Genomic DNA, 24,301 nt, shown 5'->3' on the forward strand with positions numbered 1-24,301 from the left:
TGACAACGCGGTACGGTGCCATATGTACGAAATACCAAAAGTAATTATGTTCGCAATATGTGTTATTACAGTTCCCAATATTTTTTTTACAAAGAGTGTTAGTATGTTCTGATTTGTTAGTACGTATACAGCTTTCGCCTGAATATTGCGTGCAATGTGTATCTTCTGGGAACCGCGGCCCACAAACCCTGGGTGGTTCCGTATTCAACACGCCGTAACACCGAAGAACACGAACAGAGCAATTGAACAGAAGATGAGTTATTTCCTTACATTTTCCAAAGCAGTGCAGCAACGTTCCGCCTCTCGACCCAGAGAAGGAAAAAATGCCCCCAACTGCCTTCTGCCGTTGCTTAAATAACGTATCGGAAATAGGAGAGTCTCCTCCTATCACACAAACCTTGCACATGCGTCCGTTAATCCGAGGCGGATGCCCACAATCTAAACAGGTAGCGTAAATCCCATGGGCCCCTGAGTCTCCAGTATGATGCTTCGATAGAGACCGTCAGCGCCATCCATCCGTTGCGCGCACTACTTGGATTGTAAATAAATGACGTCAGAGGTGAATCTTTGGTGGGGGACTTCCATAACGGAATATTTGGCTGTCTTAGATGTTGTCATTTCGTCAGCATTTGTGAGGGTCTGGTATTCCAAGGAAAGAGGAAATAGAGGGGCGAAATCATTCCCGTGCTCGTTATTTGCACAGAACACCACCCCCGCATTATAGTTCGAGCAGTAGTCGATCAGGAAGGATCTTGCTCAGCATCATTGCATATGCCCCCTCCAGTTCGTCGTCCTTGAGAGGAATTCAGAATGTATCCCTCTGACGCTCTCGATGCTAACGCGTAGACGCTCCAACAGGCCTCTGAAGGTCGAACGGGTCACACGAGCGCTGCTCAGTGGTGTCCCATAGTCTCCTACAAGCATCGCGGCTTGTCTACAAAGAGATAAGCCGCGATGCTTGTATCTCGTTGTTCGCAGGGTTGTTCATTGTTCACACTTACAGGGTGCTCACAGGGTGTATAGTCATGAGTATATCACTGTATGCAAAGAATCCTTTAATCTATTACCTTTCCCGCCCTGCCTTTGCCGCAGCGATGTGTTTCCCAGATCTTGGAGCCACGTCGTTAGACCACGTGCGTTTCCCGAACGTCAGTCATGTATATTTTCGATAACAATGATCGTTAGACATTGCACATCCCCCTCCCCTAAAAAAAAAAAAGAAGATAAATAATGGGAAGAAGTTCCCAACACCCCATGAGTGAGAAGGAAGGCATTGCCGCATAGCACCTATTTATTGCCTGTCGTTGTGCCTCGATGCTTAACTATTGAAAATATCAAGAAAATAAAACTGATAATGATCATTTATAATGGTAAGTTAACCCTGCAGATATCATAACCGGCCGTAAAAGCCGCTTGTTCCCACCGACATCACAAAGATGAATGTTGACGAAGTCCATATGGGATGTATTATATGGCCAGTGCTCTTGCTCTTGTAGAAATCACAGTGCCCCATCGACGTTCCACACATTACCGCCATCAGCTTCTTCCTCTGTGCAATGAAAGACGCAGCAATCTCATCACTGCATCCTTTCCTTTTTAGCACTTCGGGAACACAGTGCTTGCTGTATTCCATGGAACTGGAAAAGATGACATTCAAATGCATGCAGACTCTGACATAGCCTTTGATCCGATGTAACGGGAAAATCAGCGTCAGTTGTGCGTGTGGCGAAATGAGGCCGGATTAAGGTGTGTAGAAAAATGTGGGACCAGTTTGCAGTTACATCATTGGCCCAATATTTGCAAGATTGGTTTCCACTACTGGTGTGATGTTTGAGAGCATAGATTGAGAAGTTACCCGTCAAAAAAAAAAAGAAGGCTCGTTCCAAGTTAAGTCAATAACGAAGTTCTTCAGCCGGAAGCGTAACTAGCGTAACCGTAAGCTACTGAGCTACGTAAAAAAAATAACGAGTTACTTCGCATTACGCACGTGCAGCGCGCATGAGCAGCTGAGTTAAACCGCGAGTTGCTTGCGGAGGAGTGCAACCCGTGGAACCCAACCCTCTCCTTCCGATTTGTTTCGGTTCTAGTTTGTCCACCAATATCATGATGACGTTTCTCTGGACATTTTGCATCTTACTCCCTGTAACCGCAGAATGGTCCAGCTTCATTTCAATGGCAGCCGTTATTACTTCCTGAACAGAATACTATCATTGATTGAATGTCACGTTTCATGGCAAACAATGCCATGAAGGAACCGGAGAGGAAGCAAAAAAAGTATCTGGACGTGAGTGAAAAGCGAGTTAAAAGTAACTTGGAACTTAACTTAGCCTACTGTGGCAAGGTTACCTGAAAAAGCAACGAGTTCCTCTGAAAGTTACCACTGCGCAAAAGTACCGAGTTCAATTACAAGTTACCAAAAAAAAAGGAACTTAGTTACAGTAAATGTATGCCAAGATGCCATTAGATGCATTCCATTCCTCAAATCAAAGGAGTTACTTGTAACTCGTTACCTGGAACTCTGAGAGTAATTGGTCCACTTCCTTTATCATGACTGCCGGACTGCACAAGTAGAAAACCACATACCAGCACTGTTGCTTGCGCATCTCGTTGCTCTTGTCTTCATTGGGTTTTAGAGTACTAGCGTCGTGCTCCTGCGTGTATTTTGTGCCGCACTCAGTGTCGGCGTCGGTCACTGTTTTCTCGTTGCACTTCGGTGCAGTCCCACCTGAAACAGAACATACGAATATATGTATAGTATGTATAGTATGTATGTATGTATAGTATGTATGTATGTATGTATATAGTTTAGAGGAGAATTTAGCATGACAATATGCTGTGGGGCATTAACGACATGTCTGCTAAGTGTCTCATACGATGTTGTGCTTTTCGTTTTAAATTCTGATCGGGGCGGCAGCACTAATCGCGGCGCCCATTCCTTAAATCGCGTTTTTGTGAATATATGGTGGGAATGTGGGGAAGGAAGTGTGTCCAGCTACAGTACCAGTCAAAGCTGCGATCGTTGAACGATCTTAAAAAACTTGCAGACACAAAGGGCGCACTTTGTTTGTCTTGTTTTCCAGCGACGAATACGAGAAGAGCCGCGTCATGTTGCACTACATTGTGAGCAGCGCGAAACCTGTTTATCGCCTCACGTGAGCCAGCGGCACTCTTTGTGACACCGATACGTACATACGATAAGATAAGCAAGGGCTATGAGACACGATCGCATTCTCGTTATGATGATTATGAGCGTCTTGCTTTATATCCTTTGTTTGCACCTTTGTTTCATGCCTCAAGCCAACAGAACACAATGAATAGCTGTCAAAGAGGAGCATCCCTCGAATTTTTCGTAACGAATGAGAGCACTTTTAACGTTCGACGTCACAGTCAATGAGGTGTGCCTCGTGAGACGAGCGCGCTAAGCCTCCGCCACGGGAGCGATTCTATCAATTGAATTGTGCTGTAACAATATATTGTTCGGCAAGAATATTTTTCGAGAATGATTTTTACATATGTGCTTGACAAATTAAAACCAACTTTTTCATATAGTGAAATTTCTTTTCCATGCTCCTTTAACACTGGTGTTACCAACCGGGCTGTGGCCAATGAAGCAATGAAGTGCGCATTATGCCACGATATTCTTCTCACTGTTGTACTTACAGTTCCACTTGGAAGTTCCACATTCATCGCGTACTTGCTCGAGGAAGATCTCAATAAAATCTGGATCGCTGCATCCGTCAAGTTTGAGAATTCGTGGAACACAAACCTTGTTGTATTCCATTTGACTGAAAAAAAGGTTGAAAATGAGGTAGACAACGTAAATAGACTGGCAAATAGGAGGTAAATTAGAAACGCTTGACATACTGAGGTTTAATAAATTGTCACGTGGTCGTTCTTAGAATAGAGCCCGTGGCAATTCAGGGAGAGTGCGCGTACCGTGGCAGTATTCGACTCGTGTGATTTCAGTGGAACAATGTTCTGTGTGTATGACACTGGAGTAGGCATCTCTCAAAGATTATCGTGCCAGAAAGGAGTCGAAGGGCGGTGTCTAGCTGCTGCATGATTGCGAGAGGGCAATACCGCAGACAGGTAGTGGACATAGTCTTTTCTGAAACGCAGCAAAGTTGAATAGACGGCCAACTCATATCTATTCAAATACCTCCGAAGCGGCTGAAGATGAATAAGAGAAGGATTGCATTACCGCGTGAACAGTTTACTTGAGGGGTCCCCGCAAGTGGCCCTTTCTTTGCACGAAATAAGAGTTCACGAATATGTGTGTATAATGCCTCACTATCTTACAGCTGTGTTCATTACTTTGGTTCACGTCAGTCAAACCGGCGTATGAGAAAGCTTTCAGGAGGTTATAGCAAGCACTCTGTGGTCAAAACATTTGCATATAATAATGGATGCGATGTCGTAAACACCGTAGCAAAGCTGCCCGTTAATCTCGGTCTAAACCCAAGAACACACTGTCATCCCAATGATGTTCTAAGAGAACCATGTATGAACAGGTGTGGCACACGCAAGAAAGTCAAATCTGATCCTCAATTCATGCGTCCTCATCGTCACTGTGGGGCACTATATGGTGCACTCAGGATGTCCTCAGAACTCGATTAAGGACAACTTTAGGACAGTGTGATGATGCATTAGAGACGTAATCTAGTTTCGTTTAATTGCACGTTATTTGCTTCTTCCTTTCCTTTACGAAAAATGGTAACTGATACGAAACTACACGAGCTGTCCCGATGTGTTCTGTTTTACTGATTCCACTCATTTTGGTAAACAGGCGCAATTTACCTGTCCATTTCCTGTACATCCTATGACGGGCAACGAGCCCGGCGGTTTCGAAAGAAAGCATAGAGAAATATAAATTGTCAAATACGGAGAAAAATGTTATGAGGAGCACTAAGTTCGAGAACCCCACTTCCAAAGGTATATTAGAATTCCGTTCTGAAGATAAAACACATATATACTACAGGTACTGTTACTAAATTTTTTTTGCTTGTTACGCAGCCTTTCGTAAATTCGAGAGTCCTGCTCGCCTCCGACACAAAGCGAAGTGTGCGCTGTCGAAGTTTATTTCAATTACGCAAACGATCGAACAATACACAAGCGAGGAATTGCTTGAAGCATTAACTACCCTTCGATGCAAAGTCTGTTTCTTAGTGACACTGGCTCGATACAGTCGGGTAAGACATTTGAAAGTCAGCAGAACAGTCAGCAGTGTGACAGGATCGTTTCTCTCACGTTTCTAACTTTTTCCGTGATAAATTCTCAATGTATCATAGAACGTTTTTAGGCAGATAAATTCTACCCAGGGCACTCGCCCCTAGGATTGCCGTAGAAAACGAAATAAATGTGTTACTCAATGTTTCGGGTTTTTTAGCAGGTAAACTGAAGAAACAATATTTCTCATCCTGCTAGCTCCCCGGGGAACAGCCGCAGGACGTACCTGATGACTCTTCACGAACAATCCGCGAGTGTCATCCTCAGGATGTTCTGGGATGCATATCGAAGGACAAGAACACGATGATACTGTGAGGGATCGATTGACCCTGTGCGTTTGTGGGGAAATGATTGAATGGTCGTTTTTATTCCCCCATGGCTATGGACCTACAACACGCATGAACCTTTCGCGTCGTCCGTAGTCCCTTAAATATCGTGTCAATTATGAGGACGCTGACAAGTAGGACAGTCCCTCTTCGACATATCAGCACATGACTATGTGAGGCATCATCCTTCATGCTTCCATTCCGGTTCGCTTCAGTTTCTATCCTTCTACATTTGGACATGAATATTGTGTTCTCCAATCTCCAATGTGTTCTCCAATGAGCAAACTCCATAGGTTTTCTTCACTTTTTCAAACTGCAAATCAGCGCGACACGCTTGTCTCCTGTAACCAAGGCGTTGTCTATTGTAATCCGTTTGAGCGTGGCTTGTGTTATATGGGCTAGAAGGGACGGTATCTTAATGACCGTATTCGTAATCAGCAGCTTAACACCGACAGAAGCCTAGTGAACTTGTCCTGCATCTCAGTGAATGCAACAATTCTAAACCTCTTTTCTGTGAAACCCGTATTTTCTACAAAGAGAGGGCCTCTTGGCGGACAATCCTCAGGGATACTATGGCAATAACCATACGTAGTAATTGCGTAAGCAGTCCTTCTACTTGTTTGTCACGTATTAAACCTTGACATGTTTGAGAAAAGTGCCTGCGTGTTTGTGTGTCGCCTGCGTCTCTCATGCACAATTGGGAAAAGCTCAGTCCAATTCATGCCTCCCATGGTCTTCTCAAGTTTCTCGGTTACCAGTCGTTCATTCAAATACGAGGTGTAGTGCAACGCGCTCTCGCAGTGAGTGGAACGGGGTGAGAACAGCTTTGATCCCCATATTCATTATCACAACGCGGCTGCGCAACCTTAACGTCCGCTTGCACGTGGAACAGCGCTTACCAGCATTGTAGTCTGTGCACCTCAGCAGGGCTCAGATCCCTAGGTTTTAGGGCTGCACGACGTTTTGGAGCTATGGTTCCGTGCTCATCCGCATATTTGTAATCGCAAATTTTCCTCGCGTTGGATAGTTGTTCGTCATCGCACTGTGGTGCAGGGACGCCTGAAAACGAAATATGTGGTATAAGCAGAGTGTCCCAACAAACACGCGTCAGGAATGTAAAAAACAGTCTGTTCTTCCTAGACCGTTCTCTGTCCCAAACATCAGTGGCCCTCTTCCTCGCAGGATTTTCTAAAATTCTTTGTGGATCCCTCAAAAACGTTTTAGTCAACCTTACGTCAACTGGGGGCTGGTGAAAGGGAAGCTTCCGTAGATCTGGGACCAATAGGAGGAGACATCGTCCCCCCGTTCACTTCCCTGTTCTCTCAAGTATATTGGCATTCGTTCTCAATCTTGGAACGTCAGGCGTCGATTGGAATTGGCGAAGAGCGTGTATCTTATGCCAGTGGGGCATCGCCATGTAAAAGTGCTAACACCGAGGACAACAATACAAGCAGCAGAGACAGCTAGCGAACCTAACAACTTTTTTTTTTACACGGGAGCGACACGCTAACAAGACCTCGGAAACTACAGGGTGTTACCCTATAAAAGTCTACCCGCGCCGGCACTTGACGCTTGGCAAATACACAATGCAGACTCAACATTGTACTGCCTGCATGTAAAGCTCTTAGGGACAATCAACCATGCTAAATTTCCTCGCGATTGAGCCCCGCTATGAGAAGTTATTACGCGAAATGTGCGATTCCCGTAGTCAAAACAACCAAGATGGCGGTGTTGTGAAGAGCACTTCGGATGTTGCTAACGCTGCTCCCCAGACGGCGACGAGTCGCACAACATCACGCAGCGACCCATTTGGAACTGCGGTTCCCCATAACCTGCGTGTTTCGATTTCGCTTCCGTGTTTGGAAAGCATTATGTGCAAGTTAACCTTTTTGCCTTCAACTTTGCCTTGAACAAATGGCCGGCGTAATTAGCAGACGACAACCAAAACAGTTGTCTGCTTACTGAAAGACAGCGAAATAACGTAAAAGCTGCCCTCGCCAACAATACAGATTTACAGAAAGTTTTAAAAACTAACGTGCCGCGAACATAGCGTAATTTTCTACCTGTTAGTTAATCCTTCCAGATCAAATATTTGTAATGGATTCCGCGGTAAAGTTTGCTTGGCTTGCAGTACGGAGGACACGCCTCTGCCAAAGCGACTCGTCGCCGTCTGGGGAGCAGCATCTTAACTGCCCTATGACAAACCGTCATCTTGGTTGTTTTGACTACGGGAATCACACGTTTCGCGTAATAACTTCTCATAGCGGGGCTCAATCACGTGGAAATTTAGCATGGTTCATTGTCCCTAAGAGCTTTACATGCAGGCCGTACAATGTTGCGTCTGCATTGTGTATTTGCAAAGCATGGAGTGCCGGCGCGGGTAGACTTTTATAGGGTAACACCCTGTACATCCCTCTGCTCCAAACTCCAAAGGCCGAAGCGCGTGGGCCTTTTCTTCCCGCACCAAAACGCCGCACAGTCGTGGGCCCTTGACGACGTCATGGTCATGACCGTGGCGTTTGCGACTGCCCGAAACGCATGGGATGTCTATAGAGCAAGAGATCCGGCGTGCAACGGGTACCAGGTCTTTTTTTAATACTGTCTACGTTTATAATTTTATATTACGTGCCCCAGCAAGAACGGATGTCGCCTAGACAACTCGAGAATTAATATTTCTTTGCCTCCAGCGGCCGACTTCGTCATGAGCAATCACTGGTCGGAATGGGGCAAAAGTGTGCAGAGAGAAGTCTCGCCTGGGTGTGCCTGGTCCAGCAGCCTAAGATGCCTTCTGTGACCTAACTGTCCTACATTCGCTTGTCCTGGTTCCTTCCTGTCTTAGGTTGGTCATTTTAATTCCTTTTCCTCCTCTTTTTCTTACCAGTCACCCTGATAGGCACGTGAGTTGTCTCGTGAAAATTAAACTTCTGCTGGTTTGAGTCCCTCTAGTTGTGTTCAGTCTCGCACTTTTTTGATATTACGCACAGAAAATTTTCTGTGAAATTTTCGCTGACTCCTGACTGCTTGCTGCAGAACAAGAGATGCAAAATTTTCGGACATTTTGAAGCGCTCAAGGAAAAAAGAAAGCATTTTTCTGTTTTTTTTTTCAGAAAAATTTGAGAATATGGAAACAAACGCGGTTACTGCTGAGTCGAAGCATTGCCGTCCAAAGCACAGCATACAATGAGCTACTGCTCATCCTCTAGGCATAAATGCTGAGCAGATCATCCCATGGGACAGCGATAGGTAATTAGAACATCGTGTCGACTCCGACTAGAATTCCGACATTATGCGATCGCGATGGCGATCGCTCGAAGCGGCCAGACGGAGCACTAAGTTGGTGGTTGTTGGCGGATTAGAGGTGCCTAAGGCATTGTTGGCGGCTAGGAACCCATCAGAGGGACGAACATTCACGTTTTTCAATTTTGTCGCCGGGAAATTCTGGGCTATTTTTCCGGAGACTAGGAAAATAAAAAAAACGGTTTATTCCTCAAAATTTCCGTTTTTCCCGGGGCTTCGCATCTCTATGCAGAACGTCACTTTCAATAACACCCACCTGTACAGTCCAACTTGGATGTTCCACACTCAGTTCGTATTTGCTCGAAGAACATCTCAAGAAAATCTGGATCACTACATACGAACTCTTCTTGGAGTATTTTCGGAACACAATCCTTGTTGTATTGCATTAGACTGGAAAGAGTTACATGCAAAGACGTGGTAAATTGCAGATATTCGTAACGTACTGAGGGCTAAGAAATTGTCACATGGCCATTGATTGGGCCTCTTAGAATAAGCAAGAAGGCGCGCTGCGCGGAAGAGGTGAAAAAAATCGTCTCTCTCCGCATTGACTACGTTAAACGTAAAACCTGATAATTCACGGTAATGTCAGTGTGTGTGGCGCCAGGTTTCCACCCCCTACTCATGGGATTTCCGGTTAGCGATATTACGTTAGTACCACATAAGAGTGGCTTTCTCATAAATTATTGTGCCTGAAAGAAGTAGCAGGGCGGTGACTATCTGGTGCACGACAGCGACAGGACTCTCTGAGATATGGAGTAGACATAGACACACAGAAAAGTTCTCTCTTACACAGCAAAAAGGTAAATTGACGACGAACTCGTACACATTGAAAAACCTCCGAAGCGGGGGAACACGAATAAGAGGGGGACTGCTTACGGAGTTGTCACGTGTTTTTCTTTTTTCTTTTGAGGGGTCACTCTCGAGCGGCCCTGTGTTTGCACAAAAGAGATGTTCATGAATATCTGTCTATAACGCATGAATATCCACGTGTTGTATTAATTACGTTGGTTGTAGTCTGTCATGTCATGTAGTCTGTCAAACCAGTGTATGAGTTTTTGTTTCAGTAGGCTCTAGCGAGGATCTTACGATCTAAGTATGTGGACATCACAGTGGAGGTAATCCCCCCTCGCCCCACGCTGGCCCATTGACCTCGCTCGTAAAAGACTGAATGGACATTTTCTTCCCCCGTGCCCTCAATCCGGATGAACCTTTAACACGTCAACCATAACCCTTTGAATATCATGCCAATGTACGATTCCCAGAAAAACAGTCTCTGAACTCTTCCTGAGGAACTTTCTTTACTTCCTTGCCGGTAGATTGAATTTTCAGTCATTCTATATTTGGACTTCAAGATTGTGTTCTCGAGTGTTTTAAAGTTGAGCAAACTGTTTTCTTCAGTTTTACATGTCTCTACTGTAAATTAGCGCAAACCGCTTGTCTTATGTAACCATTTTCGTTGATTATGGTATCCCGTTTGTGCGTGGTTTGTGTTATTTAGGCTAGAAGGGACGGTGTCCGAATGACCATCTCCGTAAACACCAGCTTAACACTGAAAGAAGCCATGTTCTCAGCGAGCTTGTCCGGCATGAAACGTGAAGGATGAAAGTCACTGAAAAGCTTAGCCAGCTGTAGGACTCGAACCCACACCTTCTGCATCTCTGTGACTGAAGCAACCGTAAATCCCTTTTCTGAGAAACCCGTATTTTGTGCAAACAAAGGGCGCTTGTCGAACAACCTTCAAGAAGACTATTGAAACAACCATACGTGGTAAACGCGCAGAAATTCCTCGATTATTCCCCCGCTTTTGAAGTTTATGAATATACAGGGTGTTTCTTTTTAGCTCCAATGCATTTTCTTAACAGGGGAAGCTAGCTTAGGAATCATTTAGTTTTTTCATTGGATTACTCGGCAGGGGTGCTACTAGGAAACCGTATTTTTTCCCAAATTAGGGGACTAATTAACAATGACTCGAACATTGACAGTAACTTGAAGGAGCACATTGCAATTGCTATATTAAAGCCTGATCTCCTCGTGATCCGCTCAAACCGCTGATGAAGCACAAAAGTAATCTCAGCGTGTGCCACAGACCTAACTATTTCAGCTCTGCCGTCTGCTGAGGAGGGCTTCGCTCTGTTTGAGAAAACTTTTATTGCTGCGTGTTTATGTGTTCTCCGTTTCTCCGGTGTCGTACGTCTTGTTACAGTGCCTCCGGAAACGCTGAGGCCGGAAACTCAGTCACAGACAAGCCCCCTCATTGTCGCTCGTGCTTCTTTGTTACTCGTCCATTCAAACATCAGCTATAGCGCAACGCACAGGAAGTACTCTAGGAAGACTTACTCTAGCAGTGAGTGGAACGGGATGAGAGCAGCTTTCATCCACATATTCAATGTCATAATGCGGCTGCGCAACTTGAACGGGAAAGAGCTTACCAGCAACGTTTTTTGTACACCTTGTTGCGGCCCTGATCTCTCGGTTGCAGGTCTGCACGACGCTTTGGAGCTGTGGTTCCATGTTCATTTTTATATCTGTACTCGCAAATTAATTTGGCGTCGGGTAAGCTTCGCTTGCACTGTGGTGGAGGGACGCCTGAAAACGAAGTACATGGTATAAGCAGAGTGCCCCAACAAACATTCGTCAGGAATTTAAGAAGAGACTGTTCTTCCTGGACTGTTCTCTGCCCCAAATACCAGTGGCCCTCTTAGTCTTCCAACTGCTTCGGTATCTAAATTTCTTTGAGGATTCTACAAAATTTACTTAGTAGTGTATAGAACGAAGTACTCTGCGTCAGGTGGGAGCTGGTCAAAAAGAAACTTCCGTGAATCAGGGGCCAACGCGAGGATATTTCGTGTCTGAAAATAACACTGCGTGGGGTCGCTCGTCCAGTACCTCCCCGCCCATATAGTCCCTTTCTGGTCCCTGTTCTCTCAAGCACATGCACATTCCTTCTCAGTCTTGGTACGTCAGACGTCAAGTATATTGGTAGGCGAGGAGTATATATATCGTCTCTTGCTGGTACATCGCAAACTAAAAGTGCTAAAACCGAAGACAATACAAACAGCATAGACAAGAAGCGAGTGCTACACACGAATGACACGCTTAGAATACCTGAAAAATTACATCTCTCTGCTCAAAGGTCCAAAGGGCGAAACTCGTGAGAACTTTTCTTCCCGCATGAAAACGCTACGTGCACATTGCGTCCAAGTCAACCCCATAGCGCACACAAAACGCATTGGACATCTCTAGGACGAGCGATCTGGAGTGGGATGCGCAGCTGGTTCTTATATTCTTTACAACGCATGTCCCACTCATCACGGATGGCTCACGGGCACGTCAAGAATTAGTATTTCCTCCTTGCCTTGTGTGACTGATGCAATCATAACAGAAATCAATGATCGCAATGGGGAAACAACACTCTCGTTTCGGTGCCCCTATTCTCCCAGCCTAAGATACCTTTTGAGATCTAACTGCATTACTTTCGCTTGACCTGGTTGCCTTCGTCTCAGGTTGGCCGGTGTTTTTCTTCCCAGTTAGGGTAATGTGAGGCAAGATAATACACCGGGCAATGTGCAACATTTTTTGCACGACGCCGCCTCTCTCAGAGACGCGTTGCCACATGCGCTTCAAACTTTCCTCATAGGTGGCTCTGCATGTCCGCTTTATCGCACGCGAGAATTGTCTGGATTGGTATTTGCGTTGAAGAGAAAACAAAATCGTTTACTTTTGCCTGGAATGTAAAGACCGAGAAAAAAGGTGCGATTTTCTGTAGTCCCTTTGCTTGTCGTCTGCGCATCAGCGTATCGCAAGTTTATTCTGTCAATGTAAGTCCAAATCCTATTACTTTATTCATTCAACTATATATATGCAAAATATGGGTACTCTCGGTCATCCGGTGTTTAACTGAAATATTAAAGCATCCGGTGGTGTCCACGGGGTAAGACATGACAACTCAACGTAATTTAGACGTAACGCAATTTTAATTTACTGTTAGGTGGCCTTATGCTGGTTACTCAGACATTCCTCTTTTGCATACTGACTATAATTTTGCTTGACTATGCTTGAATTAGATCTAATTTGTATAGTTCATTACAACGGCGTGTCTTATCTTGCCCCACGCTTTGTGTTTTTAAATTTCTTATTCTGTGTTTATTTTAGAACCTATTACGTCCGTTCTGATTTCTAGATCACAAGCTCAGTACATGTCAGAATGTGCCTATGAGTGTTTTTAAAGAAAATACACGAAACAAAAAAATCTATATTCAGTTCCTAATTTCTGACTCATCTTGCAGCACTACCTTAGTCCAATTTTTCTTGCCAGTCATGTTTAATTGTATGTGCAACTTTGAGTCACGTGGTCGTCTCTCTAGTTATGCCTAGGCCAGGGTTTATTTTCTTTATTTTTTACATTATTCAGAGAACACTTCCTGTGATCCCTGCACTAGGTTCCCTCTTCAGTCCATTATTGGACCCGTATGGAAAACCAGGATTACCAATACATGTCCAGTATGGGAGTGCAACCAGGCTTGATGTTGGACCAATATGGTCTCCCTATATTGGCAAGCCCATTTTGCCCCAATATTTCCAATAATGTCAAAGGGGAGCCCGTGTAATAAGAAAACATTCTCCGGTACAATGCCCACCACTGCTATTACTTCTCTCTTGTTTATGTTTTTTTTTTTCATTTCTTCGGATCTTATTGATCCACGTTGTATAGCATTACAAAAACAACACTGCATCGCCATAAAAACGAAGAACAGGTGCTATGCCCAACTTGCTGAAGGACCCAGGCAGTCCCACGGAACTGCCATTGCCAAACATCCCTCAGCAGTCTCCTTTGGAATCCCAACAGTGTATGGACCAAAAATTTCTAACTCCCTCCTAGAGTACAAAGGAGCGGAACACTTTCGTGATGGTGACAGACATACACATCAGAGACTCACACTGCCTGCAGTAACTTGAAAGCACCTAGCGTTATTGAAGAGACATCCCTTCCTATCAAACATTGTGTTTTCTACTTACCTGCCGCAATTCCGTTAACATTAGAGCGACAGCGACATTTTAGCCCGAATCAAACGTCGGAACCGAGTCTGTGTTGCGCATGCGCATTAGTTGTAGGACGCGTGATTTCGCTCAAACGCCCACGCTGTCAGTCGGTTCGACGGATTGGCATTGGTATCACGAAGAAAAATGGTGGCTGTTTGCAGCAAGTGGAAAGTTTAGTTGTTGAGTTTCAGTGCATCTTACAGTGGCATTGCCACATATATGGACTCTCTCGAAAGATGTGTATGCTCTGCGGGAAGTTGTTGGATGTAAGGACGTACTGAATTGGGCATTTCACGTGCTTCAACGTCCAATCTTGCCGTGCTGCTTGGGCGTTTGGGACAACACAGGTACGTACCATTTTCTGCATTTTCAGTCAATGGGCAATACGGGGTCCATATTGTCAGGATTTTCCCTATATTGGCCCAAAACTTTGCAAAATCGGCCCATATTGACAGGGCTAAGGCAGTATGAGGAAAATCCTGGTGAAACTGGTCCCATATTGTACCTGCATTGCCAATGACTAGCCAACATGGGGGCCCAATATTGTGTCGTGCGTGGGCATAATCGCTAAAACACTCCATGCAAAACCCTGTAAAGGACATAACTGCAACAAATAAGGCTGAAAAGTTCCCCTGTATCGAAAGTTCTAGCTGTCGTAAGAAATGAGCATCGCTGTAGCCGACTTTCTTACAGTATTCAATATGGCAGCTCCCATTATCCTGACAGGCCGATAGACCACTGACAGTCAAGCTACTAATGTTTTATGCCATCTGATTCGCTGCACTCGAAATATTGTAATATTGCTTCAGGATTCACTTAAATATGGTTCGGGACGATACGTCAAACCCATAAAACTTCCCTAAAACTGATCAGCGCCCAGAGGCTCAAGGTGTGAACGCCCTAGCGTGTAAAGACGATTCAGCATTGCGTGAAGTGCTATGCGCCAGTACCTAGGCATCCATAAACGACTGGGAGCTTCACAGGTGGACGCCCCTTTCTGTATATCTGCCCGATATCGCGTGTCGGCAGTTTCAAAATTTTTGCTAGTCCTGACGGAATTCTCTAATGGCATGGAGTGTTGCGATAGAGAAAAGAACCCGGGATTGCACTGCGGAAGTTCAATTTTCGATGGACCTACAGGATGTCTCAACCAAAGCAGTAAGAAACACATATGTTGTGTTAGTCTTGAGTTAATACCCCAAGCCATTCCTCACTTCAATGTTGCTTGTGTGAGAAAATAAAGTAAATTTAGACATCTCACATCTTATTTTTAATCGCGACAGCAAACAACACTCGCATTCTCCAAATCACGGAATACAATGTATAGTGTTTGTGCTACCTGCATTCACTTCCACTTTGATGCCCATGCATCGACGGAGGTGGACACTGCCACCCTAAGTAAGCTTTTGCGCCTTCAGTTCTGGAGAGCGCTTTTCTTTCTTTAGATTTCTGTTTCTGGCCTATTGGTCTAATGGTTCCGTTAGGACTGGCCCTGATGGATTTTTCGATCGGGAATGGACTCGATGGCTTCAGGACGCCTTTCAACTGGACGAGGCAGATTTTAGTAGTTTCGCCCGCCAAAAAGCGCTGTTCACAATGTTTGTGAGGTCTTATGACAGTAATTCGCACCGTCTTGGTAGCTACGGGCGTTCTAATGAACATCTAAGGCGATGCCTATATTATTAGATTCCTATAGTAGTTTTTGAATTCTTTCTTCTTAGAGTATGTTGCTGCATAGTGTCGATGTTGTTTTGAATGTGAAGAGCGAAGCACTCGCCACATTTCTTGAGGTAGGTTATCTTGAATTGTTAACATTCGCCTGCAATATTGTTCAAGCTGACTACAAAAACGTTTTACCATACTGCAAATTTATTTTAAGTGCGCAGTTTGTGAAGCCTGAGAGTAACGGCTGCGTGTTGTACTTCGATGCTTGAAACAGAAACGTACGTAGAAGTAATCAAATAAGTGTTAATGCTGAGGAGAAAGGGCAGCCTACTCCTCCGTCTAATACTACTGATGCCACTACATCTTCCCTTTCTGGCCTCGGACTCCCATATGCCCTACAACTGAGCAAACACTACTTCTCGTGTCATACTTAAGGCCATTCTCACCCGACACAATCGCCAGGGCATGAATATGATTTAAAAGTTTTGCTTATTGGTCGACGTTTGTACTTTCACTGATATACGTTCTTGTTCATTATTTTTACACGACTAGCGAGCTATACAGCGGTATACAGCGGTATGAGCGAGCATGAGAACGGGCATTGGAATGGAATGGGCACATATGAGTATACGGGAATGCGAGCTATCGAAACAAATAGAACAATCCTATCGGTCGGAGAAAATGCGGCCTTGTCGGCAGCCTGCTCAGGGCGATGTCGTCTCAACACATGAGTTTCCCGAGGAGTACAGATTGTGATCACAGAAAACCATGCATAAAGCTCGTTTCGTTAGCCTGAACGACTCGTTCACGAGCCTCGCGCAAGAGCTGGTGTCAAGTCAGGGGCAGAAGTGATGCATATAACGCGCGTTATGAGAGAACGACAAGTTGAAGATCGGACCCCAGCTTTCACTCTCGTTACGCTGAATGTGCGCCACCAGGACTGAATACCGGAGAAGGAACTTTATCAGATTTCACGTTTATATAACAAAAGCAATGTGGTGCAAGAGGCTACAAAGTATATACAGGGTGTTCAAAATTAAGCTTTCACTAGCACTTTATAAATAGGCGAACAAAGGAAAACTGGTGCTATTTTCTCTGTTCCTTGAGTAAGAAACAGGTGCTACATAATCAGCAGCACCTGTTTCTTACACAAGTAGCGTAAAGTTATCATCCAGTTTCCCGTCATCGCTGTGTTTGCGCAGCGCTCGTGAAAGCTTAATTTTGAACACCCTGTATAGGGGTCCAGTAGATCCCTATCGCAGGTTTCAAATATTTCGTGTCACGGGCCTACTTGGCTGCTCTGACGGTACATTTTTTCGAATTTAATCCGTAGTGAGTACATGTTGAAAATGAAAATTGAGGCCCGGGAGTTCATGCAAAGTGCACATTACAAGAATGTTTACAAAGCGATATCGTTGCCCTCCAGAGGGCGGTGCCCACATACCTCAATAATTTGATTTCCTTTATTTTTTTCTAAAGCAGCTCTTCAAGTCACCGAGTCTTTGTCGCACGTTCCGCTTTCAGAAGTTGTGCTGGGTGCTAGCGGTGCTTTGCCAATTCACTGATTGCGTACCTCGAAATAGGCCAGAAGCACCGCTTATGTAATTCGACCGCAAGTTTTACCACCATGACCTCCGTTTCGAAATTACGCGAGCGGAGGCGAAGATACTGGGATCGATAAATGTTAAAAATGGTTCAAGTGGTGCCGAAATATGACATGAGACACGACCAAAAATAGCCGATATATGGCAAAATCTTTTATACAGAGTGTTCACAGCGATGACAGGAAACCGGATGATAACTTTACGCTACTTTTGTAAGAAACAGGTGGTGCTAATTATGTAGCACCTGTTTCTTACTCAAGGAACAGAAAAGATAGCACCAGTTTTCTATTGTTCGCCTATTTATAAAGTGCTAGTGAAAGCTCAATTTTGAACAACCTGTATAACGATCAATGTGAACGATCAATGTGAAATATGCCGAAACATAAAATATATATCAGACACGAAACATTGGAGAATTGCGTGGTTTTGGTCCAAGTGTCTTTGCGTCACGAGTCTACTATGATCATGAGCGAACGCCTCAGTGGTCGGTGTGCGGAATAAGTTTGCCCACCTGAGGGTTCTGTAACGTGCGTTCGTCGCGCTTTAAGATATGAGCGCACGACGCAGTGTCTTTAACGTGCTTCGCTTAATGCAGCCTCTCGGAACAACTTGTAAACTGTCACGAAATTGCTGCCGGCGTTCTGTGTCGGATTTGTAGCCGAAACCTTGGTATGAGGTAACTACGGACCACGCTACCACTTGAGTCAGCGAGGGCGGTAAAATGGTAACGTTTTGCGGTCAGAGGACGCCATTGGGATGCATTATGCGGTCAGAACTCTTTCCGCTGTTATACTCACATATCGGGTTGGGTGTTGGACAACTTTCCAATCTTGTCTCTATCTCCGTCGCAGATTGTAGAGCAGCAGCGGGGTGGCATCCTTTGTCTTCTAGGAGTTTCGGAACGCAATACTTGTTGTATTTTAACATACTGGAAAAGATGGCATAGAAAAACTTGTTAAATGACAGGGAGCATCTGATGGAAATTGCAGCCTGACATGGCATTCAGTCGGGTGTACTTAAATTGATGAACTCTGGACAGATGAAGCACGAAACAGGATATGGTTCCCGTCTTGGGGTGCTACATTTGCATTAGCGCGACGTTTCCCTTATTGTGACGCAACATTAGCACGGCATTCATTCATTTATTCTGACGCTGCACTAGCGTTGCCTCTTATTCAGTTACGCAGTTCAGTACTTGTGACGCAAGGTCGTAGAAATATCAGATTTCCATTACTAAGGCCGTTTCTACAGATGTGGATTGGGGTGTGGGTGTGTGAAGAGGTGCTTTTTTTCTGATGACACCGCCGTGCAACCACTTCGTGCACGCGAAAAACCACTCACCAACAGAGTAATCTTATATTCCCAGTTGGCTCAATTGGATCATTTGGTTTTCGGGGAATGCCGCCGTGTTCCTTTTCAAATCTTTTGTAGCAGTCAATGTTGGCCTCGGATATTGTTGTGGAGTCACACGTTGCTGCAAAAGGGCCTGCAAACGAATGATATGATATGCGGACACACGTAATGCAAATCACACGCTATTTGGATTCTGCATGCACTTCTTAAATATGAGCTTCACCACATAGCACGCTCCTAGCTAACCATCATCGCGAACGACGGCCTTGTTGCCCCTGATTGTAAACAAGAGGGGGAGCGTATTTTGATCCCATTGATGCGTACTATAAGCTCAGAATAGGGTCCGCCTCCAGTTTTCAACATAGCACGATTAAGAACGTTGTCATCCGGGATGATGCTGTCCCAGGCAACACACCAACATTGGCCGAATAAGGGATCAATGTGGGCTGCCAGGTTGGCCAATACTGGTCCCAGGTGGGCATGAAAAGTGCAACCAGGCTCCCTATTGAACCAATATTGACTGTCTATATCGGCAAACCCCTATTTTCCATATTGCGCCATCTGTGATAACGTCAAGGATGAGCCCGGGTAACGGTAGTAATATTGATGTCACTTTTTTTTACGTTTTCCTGTAGATTGCAGAGCCAATATGGGTTCGACTTATGTGCTGCCTGGGGGTAGTGTAGTTCATTCTAATAGTGTAGAGTTACCAGTGGTAATTCAATAATACTCCATAAAACTAGGAAGTTCACTGCATCTCGATTTCTATGGATGAGGACGCATCATACAGGGCTTTTTTTTTTATCATTTTTACAAAATTTTTATGGGGACTAACCAGGTACGTTTTTTGCTGCCAGGCGGACGTCCTGTTTGATAGCCTGTTCGGTTCTAACAGATTGTGGAGGACGGGATAAATAGAGCAGACACAAGATGCTATGAATAGATGAAGCCGCGAGTTTTTTTATGAACGCGAATATCCCACTGTTTCTTACACCGCTTGCCGAAACGTCAGCACTCGCATATAGCTTGAGCGCTCCTGGAGGGAGAAGGAGAAAGGGAAAGACGGGGGCAGAGATACGGGCAGGGATTGCTGTGTTCGTCGCTGAAGATAAAGAAAAAGAACAAGATAAGAAATCGACCGACGGGAAAATGTACTGGCGTCATGGTTTCGTTTTCCTGAGTTGCTTGACCTGGTTGATTCTAGTGGCTGTAGGCCTAGGTGCTTGTGTCGTCCTTGTTTGTAGCCAGCCTTGACTTATATCTTGTCTAAGTCGTGAAAACAAAATAAGGTGGCGTAACCCCTTGCTTAAGACTGCTGTGTTCCTACAGTACTCCCCTTCCGGGAAGGGAAGGAGCGAAAGGTTATCAAGACCAGGCGCTGTGGCCATCGTGCAAGTCTGTGTGGGCCGATCATGTATGAACGTTGCATCACCAACTGTAGGATGGGCATCTGTGCTGTATCTGTCGGCTGTGTAGGAGAGCCGTTAAGAACAGCATATGATTTTATAACTTGAAAGCCGAAGGTCTCGGTTCCGCCCGCGCGTTTAGTGTCAACACTGAATTTCCTGTCACCCGGTGACGGTTGTCGTGAAGCGCTTAGCGCCACGCGTTAGAATGCGTTGCAGGCCATCGTTGAGGGAATGCAGTGCTCTCCTTTCCGCGTCCAGGTGGAGGTACACACGTGAGCAAACTTTTTGGTGCCAAGATATGCGGGGGTGATATTGGGTGAATAGGGGCGGGTCGCGCGCTATGTCATAGCTTCGCAAGTAAGCATTGCTTACTTCCTCCGCCTTCTCTTGCTAAAAGTGGGCGGCAGTTAAATGGTCAGGGTGCATGCCCACAACCACGTCGTAGATTCAAAAAATTGTGTTGCCTGCTCTCATCTCCACTACAAGCGAGCCACATAGTCTGTGCTAAGCAAAACCGCTAAAGAGTCATTCTCTGCCAGATCCTCCGCGTATAGCCGTTACCCTTGGGGGAGAAGTGTGAACGACGAAAACTAGTTCGTGTGCTAATTCGCTTCTTGTTGGAAATTGTGTTCGGCTTTTGTCTTTGTGGACCATTCCAGGATCAGTTTTCTGTGTGTGTCTGTGTTTGTTACACAAATGAATCTGCCTTCATAATAAACGGAGCACGGGAATGGCGGCCATCCGGGCTGTTTAATTTTAATGCGATTCCATACTGGTATACGCAATCGCATTAAAATTAAACAGCTCACCTTTTACTTTGGCTCACAGGCAAACGGTACCCTAGAATTGGTGGAAGTTCGCGAGACAAGCAATATACAGTGTATGTTGTTATTTTCGAAAGGTATGCCACTGCCTTTCTAAGTTCATGGTTCTGAGACCTGTTTTTTTTTTTTTTGCTTTTAAAGCTTTACGCGCAATGTCTCTAACAGAAATACAAGGTAGAAACAAAGTAGCTAATGCGCCACAAAAATCCAAATCAAATCAGGTAGAAACAAAGAGGACCAGGTGAGAAAGAAAGATGCAGTGGCAGAAGCTGAACCAAAATGGCATAAAAAACGCCACTAGGAGTCTGTCCACTTACAAGGCAGCTCATTAAACAGTATCAATACTAATGAGAAAATACAGGGCCCTGAGCACGTACGCAAGCGATCCCGTTCAACTTCTCCGGCATCTCCGTGTAACTGCCTGTGAGGGCAAAGCGCGTACGCGGTGGAGGGCCCAAAAAGGGAGCCTGCGTCTTATATGGTGAAAGGCGAAAGCGCATTTATTAACACGCGGTCTGCATTCGTCTCGGATTAGGGCCTCTGGGCTGCCATTTACCACACTACAATACGCTTATGGTGCCAAAAACCTAGCCATAATGTAGCCTTGAAATAAAACATTGTTGCATATCTTATGAGAATGTGTGGCACCCCGCTGCATAGCATATAGCACATTTCTGAAAGAACACATTTATAACAATATGTGCAGATTTGAGAACATCCTGTGAATATCCAAATATCACGAAGTTGACCTCCGTGGAATGTGGAAAAAGTGGGACAAGCCATAGTCGCCAGGACGTACATGCGACGTCTACGGGCTCTCTGCAATGATCCATGGGATATCCTAACATCCAATTTGGGATATCAGGTGGACACCTCCTCTATGGTGGACGTGTATGGTTTACAGGGGACACTGCGGCTGGCTGTGTCGCTTGTTGATGTCAGTTGCGCTGGCGCTGACAAGGTCAGTGCGAATTTCCGTCATACGACCCATTTCGAATACTTGGATTAACCGCGAAGGGGTCACGTGATGCTCGCATTCCGCGGACGATCGAGAGATCTCTGGTGTGCCTGCTATCAACAGTTGGCGCTGTAAAAGTCTCAAAGGCGAACAGGTACATGACAGGCTCGATCCTCGAAGCGTTCGCAAAATACAATGACAAATGTCCGGATAAGAGCCTCAGCTACAGCAAATAGGAGAGGATCAGATTGTTCATAGAAGAGCGTACGTGTTCGTATTGTGAAAGTTTCGAGTTGACGACAGCCATTGCAACAAACAAAAGCGAAGGCGAGCGGTCAGAGCACGGCATCGTAAAGCATGTGTGTCTGTGATGGAAGACTAGATGCGTGTCTTACTGGATTGTGCAACTGTCCCGGTACCGAGCGCCTTAGAACGGAAACTCTAGGATTACTAAACGACGAAGAGATCCAGGTTGCCAGATGGTAGTCTGGTGAGGCAGTGAAGCTCGTGGCGCCGTTAAGCGGCCTCGTCTACGTCTCTTAGGAATTAGATTGGATGAGTATGACATTCTCGACTATGGCAGAAAGCTTCAGGGGGAAGTTATGCTACTAATAAAGGTGCAGTGAAACCCAGCAACCTGTGTCTTCTTTTGACTTTTCTGGAAACTAGAAAGCCATAGTACCGACGAAGGCGCACAGGTACCACTGGCACAATACCCACGTTTCAGTATTTACGTTTGTCGTGGCTACCTCGATGGGAACAAAGACTTACGCCGTTCTATGGGATGGTACGCTACACCGCAGCGACTAACGAAGAGCAAGGAACCGTCAAACTGTGTAATTTTTTTTTACTATTCATTACAGGAGCTATGAACTCTACGAAGCTGACCCGCTGGCATGATGGCTGTGACACGTTTTGTATAGATAATTCCTATAGGTCTGTATACAACCAATGCGATCGCGGTTACCTCGGCCCGGTTCCAAGATCGTTCTGTCCACCAAGGTTTTTCAACGCGAACACTTCTTATCTTCGTATTTTAGGGTTTATCACAAAAAAGAAAGAAAGGTGCCCGCGTGCTTTGAGGACGAAATGCCTACGCTGCGTGCTGTCCACGTCGCCGTCAGAGGCAGAAAGAAAGTGAATTGCACCACATCATAGAAAACAAGGCGCGTCAAACGAATGACGTGCAGAAGTATATTGCACGGTCCCAGGTTTCCTGTCCAGCATTTTAGGCCATATTACCAACCCGCGTAAGTTTGTCACTCTTTCTTGCTGCTTCTACACTGCTCTCCGACAGACTAGAGCAGACGACGTTGTGTGTACCTCCGCGTTTGCGTCTGATTGGGTGCTACAATTCTTCAAATACGTAGCAAGGGATAGAGGTATCGTGATGGCGGTACGTCTAGTCGCCTCTGTCAGAAAAAATAACGTTTTTGTATTAACGCTGCACCCGTTATGAAGGAGAAGTATTGAACAAGAACTTGTATATAGAATTACGATGTGTAGAAGAACACTATTACACTTAGTACACCCGTAACTAAATAGCTGCAGATAGGAATTCGTACCTCCTTTAAGGCTTATCGATTTTTTCTCTATCCAATCGCAGATCCTAAGGTCCCTTGTTCAAAATTCAGTTGAATATATTTCTTTTCTTTTTTCTCATGAAGTAGAGTGCTGGTGTTAAGTGACACTGATTCTAAAATTTGGATATCTTCATCGCCGACATCATGAAGGCGGTATATGAAGGTCACATTATGCGCCCAGCAATCTGGCTACCGATGTACTCACAGTTGAAGTTCAATGATGCACATTCCGCCACTATTTGCTTGCTCCTTATTTCCTTAAAATGTGTGAAGATCTGTTGATCGCATTGTTTTTCTCTGAGTCGTAAGGGAACGCAGTCCTTGCCGTACTCCAACATGCTGGAAAAGATAGTATAAAAACGAATTCAGTTATTTGCTGACGGTTGTAGTGCCGCGGAGCCATAAATCTTGCGGGTAAGAAATACACAGTACGCATACAACACAACTGCAACGTGTTTCACCAATGCACCTAAATGCAAACATATGTAAAACCCCAGTACTTAGTCACACTGCACATCGGTACAATGAAAGGTAATGAAGATATACCAACCAAATACATTATGCCGACCTGATTTAACATCAGTATTTTAACACTGTTAAATGGACAAGACCCAGCAAACCACAGACTGCACACAGACGTGCATAAGACGTCGCAACATGGATATTTGGATATCCAGTGGATTTTCGTGAGGGTCCAACTTACATCCACTGGATATCCATGGGAGCTGGACTTTACCCCTGTTTTCTGATCCTAGGAATATCCAGACAATACCTTTCATGGACAGGTGGATATTGTACGGTGCCAGTATAAAAACCCTGTAATTCAGTAGTTCTGATACTGTTTGTCGTTTGACCAGTAAGTATATTATAGTATCATAGCCGAAGGTTATTATTTAAGGTGTTATTGTTAAAAATGCTCCCACCCCCAAAAAATGCAAAAAAAAAAAAAACAGCAGGCTCCCTTTCTGTCCCCTCCACAGCGAGCGCGGATTTCAAGGGAGACCAGATCATTCGCA

The 24,301-nt window shown here is 45.0% G+C and overlaps 1 protein-coding gene across 3 annotated transcripts in view; it reads right to left on the reverse strand.

Annotated features, from left to right (window-relative positions):
* Positions 1-1,343: 1,343 nt before the first annotated feature.
* Positions 1,344-24,301, reverse strand: part of LOC135377155 (uncharacterized) — a 31,912-nt gene continuing 8,954 nt past the window's right edge. Inside the window, exons 3-11 of one of the 3 annotated variants that reach the window (XM_064609451.1) lie at positions 23,491-23,624; positions 18,500-18,644; positions 17,956-18,086; positions 11,279-11,435; positions 9,106-9,239; positions 6,452-6,611; positions 3,661-3,785; positions 2,584-2,725; positions 1,344-1,637 (exon numbers count right to left, since the gene is read on the reverse strand). In XM_064609451.1, the coding sequence (XP_064465521.1) occupies positions 1,391-1,637; positions 2,584-2,725; positions 3,661-3,785; positions 6,452-6,611; positions 9,106-9,239; positions 11,279-11,435; positions 17,956-18,086; positions 18,500-18,644; positions 23,491-23,624 (1,375 nt within the window). In that variant the 3' untranslated portion in view covers positions 1,344-1,390. Of the gene's footprint in view, positions 1,638-2,510; positions 2,726-3,660; positions 3,786-6,451; positions 6,612-9,105; positions 9,240-11,278; positions 11,436-17,955; positions 18,087-18,499; positions 18,645-23,490; positions 23,625-24,301 lie in introns of all 3 variants that reach the window. The other 2 variants (XM_064609452.1, XM_064609453.1) reach the window with 2 other exon arrangements.

The sequence above is a fragment of the Ornithodoros turicata genome, chromosome 1 (assembly GCF_037126465.1).
Source record: "Ornithodoros turicata isolate Travis chromosome 1, ASM3712646v1, whole genome shotgun sequence".
Taxonomy (NCBI): domain Eukaryota; kingdom Metazoa; phylum Arthropoda; class Arachnida; order Ixodida; family Argasidae; genus Ornithodoros; species Ornithodoros turicata.